This window comes from Pogona vitticeps, chromosome 8, assembly GCF_051106095.1.
Source record: "Pogona vitticeps strain Pit_001003342236 chromosome 8, PviZW2.1, whole genome shotgun sequence".
In the NCBI taxonomy this organism is placed as follows: Eukaryota; Metazoa; Chordata; class Lepidosauria; order Squamata; family Agamidae; genus Pogona; species Pogona vitticeps.
In genome coordinates this window covers 2764623-2775646 of record NC_135790.1, presented here as the reverse complement: position 1 = coordinate 2775646, position 11024 = coordinate 2764623, and the positions used below count along the sequence as shown (strand labels likewise).

Sequence of the window (11024 nt, the reverse complement as noted above, 5' to 3'; positions counted from 1 at the left end):
TCTGAAGTCAGCAGTAGAGTGCACACTTTCTGGCATGCAGGAGGGAAGAGGGATCGGCAAGCCAGATCCAGGGAAACAGGAGGAGGAAATGGTCAGGCTGCTTGCTGCTCAGCAGAGGAAAGAGAACATCTGGCATGAATCAGCACGAGGGAGGCAGTAAAGCAAAGAATATGAATGGGTTTGGGAGAAGAGTGGACAAGGTCAGAGGCTTAGATGTGTTGGGGGAGGCGCAGGGAAGGGGGAGGAAGGGTGAGGACTGGGGATCAGGACAAATCCTTATTGTGTGTAGGCCTGGCGCTGTCCGGATGGCCGGCATGAATTGTGAGATCTTTCAGGGTGGAGTTGAAGGGAGAGGCTCTTCCTGGATGTTTGCACCCCAGGGGGACCTGCTTCATTTTCAGACCATTTGAAGAATGAGAACTGCAGAAAACAAGAAGAGCAAAATTGCTGCTTTTCACTCACAGATGACATGAAGCCTCCAACTTGCCTCTGTGCTGCTTCCAGATTTTTTTTGTGATCCCTGGAAGCACCAGGGACGTTGTCCTGTGTGAGCCCCACTGGAAAAAAAGTGGGCATGGTCCCTGGCCGTCCTTCCAAGTCAGATTTGAAGCTGTTCTTGTAGGCAACAGGCCTAGAAGCCTCCTGTTCCAAAATGAAGTTGCATCCTCTGGTGAGGAGTGTGTGGGCAGGCCCTGCGTGCACGGTTTCGCCCAGCAGATGCAAAAGCAGCTAAGAGGCATTGGGCTTATTTAATGGCTTTATCAGAAAGAGAAGGCACTCTCTTCCTTCCCTGCTGGTTTCAGGAAAGCAGCTTTTTCCTTCTGCGCATAGGGAAGAGGGAGCATGTTTACCAGGCTCGGCTTTTCTGGCTTCCATAAGCTTCACCGTGGGGCGATCCGTCTTGCGCAGAACGAGGAACACTGGCAAGAAACATTTGGAAAGTAATGGCTGAGCCCAGCTGGGGAAGCTATTAGATCCAGCCAGGCAGCTTCGGCTCAGAACCACCCATGTGGAGAGCGGGCTAGGTTGCATGCGGACACAAAGGCTTTAGGCAATTCTGAGACGTCATGTCAGGGGCAGCACATCCAGGGGATGCATCATCCCAGATTTTCTACTTCTGGGCTTTTGTTCCGCCAAAGCCTGGCCTCTTTCAGCGGAGGAGAAAAGCTCCATAAGGATGGGCCTGGGAAAGTGTATTGCTTTTTCTTGCCGTAGCCATTTTGGAAGGGGAACCGTCTTAACTGTAATAAAGGTAAAGGTTCCCCTTGACATTGAGTCCAGTCGTGTCCGACTCTAGGGTGCAGTGCTCATCCCCGTTTCCAAGCCGTAGAGCCAGCACTTATCCATAGACAGTTTCCAGGGTCACGTGGCCGGCGCAACTAGACACGGAACGCCGTGACCTTCCCACCAAGGTGGTACCTATTTATCTACTCACATTTTTACATGCTTTCAAACGGCTAGGTGGGCAGGAGCTGGGACAAGCGATGGGAGCTCACTCAGTCACGTGGATTCGATCTTATGACTGCCTGACCTTGCAGCACAGAGGCTTCTGCGGTTTAACCCGCAGAGCCACCACATCCCTTTTCTTAACTGTCATAGTGCCCCTTTAAAAGATCACGGCTCCAGGGAGACTGGAGAGATGATAGGGCATGTAAACCCATCAGGCACACACACACTCTGGATTATCTCAGCTGGCTCCTCTCCAGGCCCCTGGCGCTCCAGCCCATGCCTCTCCCTTCTGATAGCCTATTATAGACCAGTTTTTCTTCTTTTTCTTTTTCATCCTTTATTTTTGCCCCAAAGAACAAGTGGTGTTTTTTTTTCCCCACTACAAACAAAGGACCAGGTGAATAAGTAAAGTATGGAACGGGGAGATTATAGCTTTCTGCAGGGTTCAATAATGAGCGGCCGCGGCCGTGGCACAGCACTCAAGAGGCGACCCTTGCTACCGAAATAAGAACATTACTAAAGTGTTGCTATTCTTCTTAAAAAATCCCCAATCCTGTTGGAAGTCATGGAAGGTGGCTCTAGCTTGGAGGCGATAACATCAGCCCGGCGTTATTCACTGCAAGCTGCGACTGTAATAACGTGAGCTATCAAGGCTTCCCTGCAGGAATCTAAGTTATTGCAGCCAGATGAGGCGCTGAGGATGGCCTTTTCTATGCTCAGATAGTCTCTCCCCGAGCTAAGATTCCCTTGAGAAGAAAGAACGCACACCCCCAACAGTGAACCAGCTGAAAGCTGTGTTGCAGATTTGCTCCGTGTCTTATCTCCAGGTCTCCCCCTAAATCCCCCACAACCGAAAAGAGCTTCAAGCCCGTCCCTGATATAATGGTTCGCCGGCTTTGCAAGGGAGCTGCACTGGAGAGAGGCAGGGAGACCATCCTTCATTAGTTTCCCTGCCAGGTGGTTCTGTGTCTCCTTCCCTCTGGCGGAGTCCCTCTTTTATCTCTACCCAGATGTTGGGAACCTTATTCCCCCATGCCGGGAGGTATATTCAACTCCCAGGTCCTGATGCTCACCTATAAAGCCCTCTGCAGTTTGGGACCACATTCCTTGTCAGAGCATCTCTCCCCCCCGGTGTCCTCTGCCCGGCCCATCAGATTCTTCCAGGCCATGCTCTCCTTGGATAGCCACTCCAAAGGAGAGACCTGGGAGTCCTCTCTTGGGAGGTCAGGCCTTCTTCGGGGTGGCACCGACTCTGCGCCAGCCGCTCCCGGCGGGGCTACGCCGGACTCCCTCCCTGCTCAGGTTCAGAAGGCCGCTCGAAACGCTGCTTTTCAGGGAGGCTTTGCTTGCGGATCCTGCAGGGCTCCGTGCCCGTTTGTCTCCGGCATGGAGGACAAGAAGCTTGCTCCTTCCTTTTGCCCTCGTCGGGCTGCCGGATTTTGGAAACGGGGGTCACCAAGGGTAACTCTGCACGCCTCTCATCCTGCTGTGACACAGATAAATACGCTGTTGGTTTGCGTGGCTTTGACTGTTTTTATTTCTTCTACCGTTAGTTTACCATTACAGGTTTGCTTATTTTTTTATGTTGTGTAAACTGCTCAGAACAATATTGTAGATTGAACTAATGGTATACAGAATGAATGAATGATCAAATAAATAAAATATTCGGGGGGGGGGTTAATGTCCTGGAACCAAAACTTTGGAAGTCCTGAACCCATTTCTTAGCTTGCGCCCAGCCTCCCACTCGTGCCAGGGCCCACGAGGGGTCTTTCGTGGTCGGGTTGTCGTCTCCCCACCTTCCCCCCTTGGCCACTAGCTTGGAGCTGCTGCTACCGCAACCTTGTCATTACCACACACCCCTGTGCATGCGCCCCTCACACCGAAGCACCCGCCCATCTCCCCACAGCCAAAAGGGCTTTGCACTGGGAACACGGCCCAGCCAGGCATCAGGTAATGGTGAGGTGAGGAGGGAACCCTGGGGCAGGAAAGGTGCCACCTTTCTCCTGAATGCGGAGATTCCCCCTTCTGCCTTCCAAGAAGTAATCATTAGGGGAGCTGCTAAGCTTTAAAGAAAGAAAGAAAAAGATAAAACATAACAGCTGCAGATGGCTAACAAAGAAAGCAGTGGTTTGGCTGATGGTAAAGATATGTTTTCCCTCAGACAATTAGGTGCCAGGAGGACCTGACTCACTCTGAACAGCTGACTAGCTTATCGGCTTCAGCCCCCACCCCCAAGGGCAAGATATGGCTTCTCCGATCTCCATCCTTTCTTTTTCTTTTCCTTCTTGAAATTGAGACAGGTTATGGTGTCATGTCGTTAGCTGAGGTCATTAAAGTGACACGGGAGCGTCAGCCAGTGGCTAATACAGATACCAATTCTTGCTTCTGTTCGGTTCCTTCACATTTATTTTTATTTGCGTTCATTTGCATTTGTTTGTTTGCTTACGTGAATGCCTACCTTTTCCTCCAGGGAGCAAAACATGGCTTATACCGTTCTCCTGCTCCCTCCTTTAGCTTCAAAACATCCTTGTGAAGTAAGTCAGGCTGATATTGTGTGCCTGATCATGCGTCATCGCCTAGCGCATGCTTCCTCTACATGTTCCCTAACTCCTAGACCAGCATCTGCATTCTTATCTCCATCCTTCATCCCTATCAGGTGGCAAGAGTTTGAAACCTGAGATGCATTTTCTGTAGGCATTTTTTTCTATTGTGCTTCTTCTTTTTCCTCTTCTTCTTACTCATCAACATTTTTTAGCCATACATGATTTTGTGCCTCTTTGATTTGTCTGATCAGCACAGCAGCCATCACAAAGGTCCAAATTTCTCGAGGCAAGTTGTGCTTCATCTTGGAACCATCCTCCTGCGGTACAGAATTGATCTTTGGATTGGAATAACTGCTCCAGGGAGTGCTTTCTTTTCCCTTTTTCAGCTGACACCCGGGGCCTTCAGGACAAAGCTGAAAAACATTCTTTTTTTTTCCATAAAAGAGAGAGCCGTGTTAGTCTGTGCAAGCATTAAAGGTAAAAGCGAAACAAAAATAAAAAATAAAAGAACAAATCAAAAAGTGATCGTAACTTTTTATTCTTTCTTTTACTTTTGTTTTGTTTTTATCTAAAATTCTATTTTTTTGACTACGGCTTCCGGACTTTGGATTCTTGGAATCGTAGCCCGAAAAGTAACTTTTGCAAACTGTCAGGAAAAGCGTATATATTCTGCCAAACTCCTACCTCTGAAGAGGCAGGGTTGTTACTCCAATAAAATAATAATTTCTAAACTCTGCTTTAAGCAGGGAGACTTCTTGTGTTGAGATTGTTCCCCACGCCTTGGGCAAGTGACAACCTGTCCCTCTTGCCTTCTCAGCTAACAGAGGAACAATCAAGAGTTTTTTCTGGTTTTCTTGGTGGTAAGGATCTCAGTTCTCCATAAGCGAAGCCACAGAAAGAGTGGGAGAGAGAGTAATTGCACAAACATGCCATAATGCAAAAAGTGCAGAAACCTGTCTGGCCACTTATGGTTGATAAAGCTTAATTCCTAAATCTCAGTTCTTTTTTAAAAAAAACGTATAAGAGACCAAGCTAAGCAGCAGAGGTACAAAGGGTCACCCCTGTGAAAAAAAATACTGGAAAATCTTTGCCTGAAACGGAACCTTTACGGCGGCCGCAGCTAGATTTTATTTATAAATGTATAACTACAGTAAACTCTGTTATTCCAAAAGGAGTACCGCCATCGTAGTTTCCGTGATACAGAGATGAAGTGTACAGAATTGGGCGCTGAGCCATTACTCCCTGTTGACATTTAACTCATGGTGTGGGTGGGCTGTGCACCATGTCTTAGCTTTTCAAGGGAAAATATAACCGTAAGGACGCTTAAAATGAGTGCTAGTGCAAATTCAGATATAGCTTATTTCTTTTTTTTTTTTAAGGTATTGACCTGGAAGTGTTTCCTTTGCCAGGCTGATTATAGACTTGAGGTTGAAAACAGAAAAGGGACAAGAGATTCCCTAGGATCGTATATTATTTTATCCGTTTATGTAAAATACTTAATAGCCAGTCTAATATCACAGGATCCCAGGATAGGTTCCAGTGCTGTATCAAATTATTTTAAGACATAACATCTTGTGTGGGTTTTGGTGTGCTTTTAGACAGCGGTAGGCAGCAGCTGCAAGCCCTTGGCCGAAGCACATAGAATGAGCTGGTTTTGTTCAATAACCCACATGCAAAGAAGCCACGTGCAGTTCTAGACTTCTAGAACTGGGAAAAACTCTGTCGGAGATACACTGAGAGGAGCAGCCTGTTGGAATAGTAGCCAATAACACAACGAATGTACGTAGGGGAGGTTGTTAGTGGAACACAAGCTTTCCCGTGTTCAGTCTCCGGTATCATCAGAATCCTACCCGAATCTCTGGATAGTCACTTCTGGCAGCCGGTACTGGGGCTAACTACTGTAGTTGACTCAGCAGAAGGTCAGCTCATTGGGGTCCCTCAATGGCCCTATGTTGGTATAATTGTACCTTTGTATGCCCAGAAGCACAAAACCAAGAAAGGTTTTGACATGCCAATTTTGCTAGCGGTCCCCAGTGGGTTTGCAGATGTTGGCTGCCTTACGCAGCTCTTGGAGGGGTGTGTGTGTGATTTATTTGTGTCCCTGTTTCCAGGATTCCCCAGCTTTCTTAATTCTAGATGCTCCTACAAAAAAAAACAAGGGTTGTTTTTTTTTAAATGTCCAGGTTCTGGTGTATTCTGTCACCTCTCCTAAAAGCATAAGCTTTCTAGCCTAGAACGCATCATCTACACCAGCTGTTTTCTCCTCAGACATGATCAGAGACAGTTGGTGTCATCTATGCTCGGTCCAATGTGATATCCTTCCTTGGAGACACACATCCCAGTTTCTTCTGGGGGAGTGTTTCCCTCTGAGGAAGCTGGGAGGCTGTTATTTCTGTATGAAGGGCCAAAATCTGTAAACCAGAACTACCCTATCAGGCAAAAATAAAATAAAATAAAATAAATTTTCGCCCCTTAAAGACGGACTGCTATGTTTCGATGCGAGCTTTCATGGACGCGCCTGCTTCCTCAGACAGCATGATCAGTCCACTCCATAAAGACCATTTAATGAGATACGTGAGTGAAGCTATGCCATTTAAACTAGAACAACACCGATAGAAATGTGTCTCTCCTTCAAAGCGTTCCCTATAATACTTGGTACTCCTTTAGCGATTAATAAAAAGATCCCCCCCTCCATGTGCTGAAACTGGTAATATCAAACTATCGTTCTCTTGTTTGCAGATAAGAGCAACACAGATTTTTGGTGCCCGGACCTGAAAGACATCATCCAAGCCTTCTATCATTTCGGAGCCTGTTCCTCCACTTTGTTTCCCGCTGGGCTGGTTCAGCCAGAATTTAGATCTGAAGAACTGGAGTGAGTGTCGTTTTACTTCTGTGGAGCAAATTTGAACTGATTTCTCTTCTGCCTTTTTTCTTTAAGAACAGGTTGTGGTCATGCATAAATTCTTCCTGATCTGCAGTAAGTAGGATGGTAGGTTAACATGATGGGGCAGCCCCCCCCACACCAGATTTTGGGGATGAGGTGCTCCCAAGAATTCATGAGCCATCACTGAAGGGGGCCTGCCTGGGTTTTGGACTTGGCAGGAGACATGTCTTTTACTCAAGAGTAAATAAGGTCCCAGGGGATGACCTGAAGGAATTGAGGTGATACTTTTCTTCTTTCACTTTCACCAAAACTTGTTTCAAGTCCTTGCTGCTTTCTGCCAGTAAGAGGGTGTTATCTGCAGGTCTTAAATTATTAGTGTTTCTTCCACTAATTTTCACTCCTCCTTCGGCTGAGTCTAGTCTGGCTTTCTGCAGGATATATTCTGCATGCAGACTTAACAGGTAAGGGGATAAAGTTCACCTTTGTCTGACACCTCTGCTTATAGGAAACCATTCTCTCTCTCTCTCTCTCTCTCTCTCTGTCTTTCTCTCTCTCTCTGTTCTGTCCTAACAGTAGCTTATTGTTCAGAATATAATAACAATAACAGTAGCTTATTGTTCATAATATAAGTCACACACCAGGAGGATTAAGTGTTGAGACACATCCATTTCGTTTGGAACAGCCCATCGTTCCTTATGATTCGCACTGTTGTGCGCTGCGACACAATGGTTTCTTGCGAGTAAGAAAAGTAAAAATAAGTTATGCACATCAACCCAAGAAATCCACATTGAAATGTGTTGAGTTTTACCGCAAAGATGATACATTATGCAGATCGCCTGCATTATGCAAAGATGATTTGATTAGATGATTGTGAGCACTTAACACCACGCGGAAATGATAACAGTTTATGTGGGGCTGTGCTCCCCCCACTCCTCCATGAGCAACTCTGGCCTAATTAAACCGCACAAAAAAGGCCTGGTGGTGCTTCTGCAGAATCCCAAAAGGTGGGTAGATGGTGCCTTTGTTGTTGCTTGTTGTTTAGTCATTTAGTCGTGTCCGACTCTTCGTGACCCCATGAACCAGAGCACGCCAGGCCCTCCTGTCTTCCACGGCCTCCTGGATTTGGGTCACATTCATGTTGGTCACTTCGATGACACTATCCAACCATCTCGTCCTCTGTCATCCCCTTCTCCTCTTGCCTTCACACTTTCCCAACATCAGAGTCTTTTCCAAAGAGTCTTCTCTTCTCACGAGATGGCCGAAGTATCGGAGCCTCAGCTTCAGGATCTGTCCTTCCAGTGAGCACTCAGGGTTGATTTCCTTCAGAATAGATAGGTTTGTTCTCCTTGCAGTCCAGGGGACTCTCAAGAGTCTCCTCCAGCACCAAAAGCATCAATTCTTTGGTGGTCAGCCTTCTTTAGGGTCCAGCTGTCACTTCCATACATCGCTGCTGGAAAAACCATAGCTTTGACTACGCGGACCTTTGTCGGCAAGGTGATGTCTCTGCTTTTTAAGATGCTGTCTACGGTGTCTTTACCGGAATGCTAACGGGTGGAAAACAGGCAGGCTTTCAAGTGGCGCAGGACTTTTCATCAGGCTGGGTCTTGCAGAGCTTGGGGTGGTGAGGGCTAGAGACGGAGAAGCCCTGTCTAAATGCCGAAGGTTTAGGAGCGAGGCTGGAAATGTAAGGAATCAGCCTGCGTTGCTCATATCAGATTCTACCTCGGGTTTGAGAGACAATTGCCTTTCTCCATTTCTGTGGAGGAAAGGATGCCAGTAATTGAGTGAATCTCCCACTGCCTGGGGTTGAAGATTCTCAGGTAAGGGAATTGCCTTTGCGTATACGTTCTCCCAGCCCAAGCTGGAGCCGGGTGCTTGAGCAGAAGGCCATGCAAAATTCACTGGCTCACTGGTACCTTTTTTAGGTACTGTAGAAATGGACGAAAGACCATTGATGGAGAAGAATTGCCCCCTGAGATAATGAAATTAAAAAAGATTAATCTTCAAGGACTCTTGGCTTAGCTTTTTAAAAAAATCCCAGAAAGTGGAATGTTCTGTGGCATCATTTATCTGCTATAGATCGGAAAAGGCTGCTGTGTTGCCCAGGACTCCGGCAAGCAGGTGGCCACAGGCCCAAATAGAAGGCCATGCCTGCAGGGTGGTTGAGAGGGGATCTCCCCCCCCCCCCCGCTCTGCCTCCATCTGGCACCTTTCATTTCCCCCCCCCCCTTTTATGAGCCGCTGATTCCCAAACATTCTTTGAACCAGAGCTGGCTGTAAATCCTGACGGTGAGCTGCAACCCGCCGGGAGAAGATCACAGAATAAATCTTCTCCCTTTTAACTCACCTCTTCCAGCTTCCAGAGCCCAGCGAGAGAAAAGAAAACAAAACCAGTTACCCAGCTGCATCATCCCTCCCCTCTCCTTTCCTTCTGCTCACCAACATCAGGGCCCTAATTAAACCAGCCGGAGAAGCAAAGGAGCAAGAGAGAGGCCGTTGCAGGAGGCTGGCGGGAGAGGAGAACCCGGTTCATGCAGCGTGCCACAAAGCGGAGGTGGGAGAGGGAGTGGGGTGTGTGTGCACGTGTGTCAAAGGGCTTGGATGCGCTGGAGAGCCACTGCAGAGAGTGTGCGCCTCTTGTGAGAGGGCCGGGCGTCCCTGGCCTTGTTGCATGAAACCGCCAGAGAATGAGAGCCTCTGTAGTGCCAGGACCCTCGCCGTGGAGGGATGTGGCTCATGGCACGTGGTCAGTAAGCCTGGGCCACTTTATAGAAGACTGCAGGAAAAACAGCCTTTTAAAAAAAGAAGGATACGAAAAACTGTTGGAAGTGGCCTGAAAGCGAGAAGATTTTCACTTTTGGTGGGATCCATTATTTTTCTAATCTTCGTCCTGGAAAATCGCTATGATGGCATTTAACTGTGAAGGAGCCCTATGGCTTCAGAGGATTCCAGATCATTGCCTGTCACGGGATTCGAATTCAGTCCTCTTTCGCTGATTGCCTTCTTCCACTGATGATATTTCCAAGCGCCCCCAGCCACCCGCCCACCCCAGTTCCTGTTGCATCAAAACCAATCAAGAGAGTTGTGGGTTTTTTTTTTTTTGGGTGGCCCCTTGAAAGCAAAAGACTTTTTATTTGGCATAAGCCTTTGTAGCTCGTAGCAAGATCCACACCCTACAAAAGTTTGGGCCGAACAAAACATGTTGGTTTTATTTTTTTAAAGGGCCACAACACTATGTTGGAGAGGTAATCTCTTGGAAGCAAAACTTGGAAAAGTTGCTGGTCGTGTGGGCTGGGAGAATCCAGAAAAGTAACGTCTCCAAGCTTGGCCTGAAATCAACATGCTGGCAGTGGTGTGAGATGTGTGTACGTCCCTCGTCTCTTTCTCTCTCTTTCCGATTCTGCTGTTTTCCTCACTCAGTCACATGCTCCTGACTTGCTCCAGGGCAGCAGAGAAATAGCAGGGCAGTGTGAAGTAGAAGGGCCTCTCTGTATGGCTTCCCTCATCCCCTAGTGTCACTATATTTAGTTGGGGGTTGGCATGTTTTTTGGCTTTTTTAGAAGAAGTGGCCGTGTTAAGTCTGCGGGAGCGTATCAGACCAAACACAAAAGGAAAATAGGCAGAAGAAAGAAAGAACAAAAGAATGAACATTATGGCACCTGAAACACCAACTGCTGGGGTTTTTACGTCGGTTTTCATGGGTCCAGTCCACTTCCTCAGATATACAAGTGAGAGTACGTAGAAAGTATTTCTGCAGCTATACGTGACCTTGTTTCTGTTTAGTCCTTGGTAATTGTGTCCTCTCTTTCGCGCTGGGCACGGAACTGGCTACCGAGCCCTTCCTTTTGAACTCTCGACCTTGGCCCCAGCGGTCTGTGATCCAGCTAGAGATTTTGTGCTGGCAGCAGCTCAGGGTTTCCAAATTTTCCCAGCTGGGAAGGTCTAAATCGTCCTCCACTGAGATCCAGGTGTCAGTTGCCCCTACCTGGCAGCCGAGAGGCTTCACACCCACAGGATGAACTGGCAGGTTGGCTTTGTTTAAGCCTTCCTTGTTCCCAGTGGCCGGGGCAGGCTGCCAGCTCCCCCCCCCACGCCCTCTCCATTTGCCCTTTGTGATTTGCCCTCTGCTGGTTCCCGTCCATCCCCAC

At 47.8% G+C, this 11024-nt stretch overlaps 1 protein-coding gene across 3 annotated transcripts in view; it reads left to right on the top strand.

Annotated features, from left to right (window-relative positions):
• FAM178B (family with sequence similarity 178 member B) overlaps nt 1–11024 on the top strand; it is a 153582-nt gene that overhangs the window by 42509 nt on the left and 100049 nt on the right. For all 3 annotated transcript variants that reach the window (XM_072979195.2, XM_072979194.2, XM_072979192.2), the window contains exon 10: nt 6732–6864. In XM_072979195.2, the coding sequence (XP_072835296.2) occupies nt 6732–6864 (133 nt within the window). The remainder of the gene's footprint in view (nt 1–6731; nt 6865–11024) is intronic.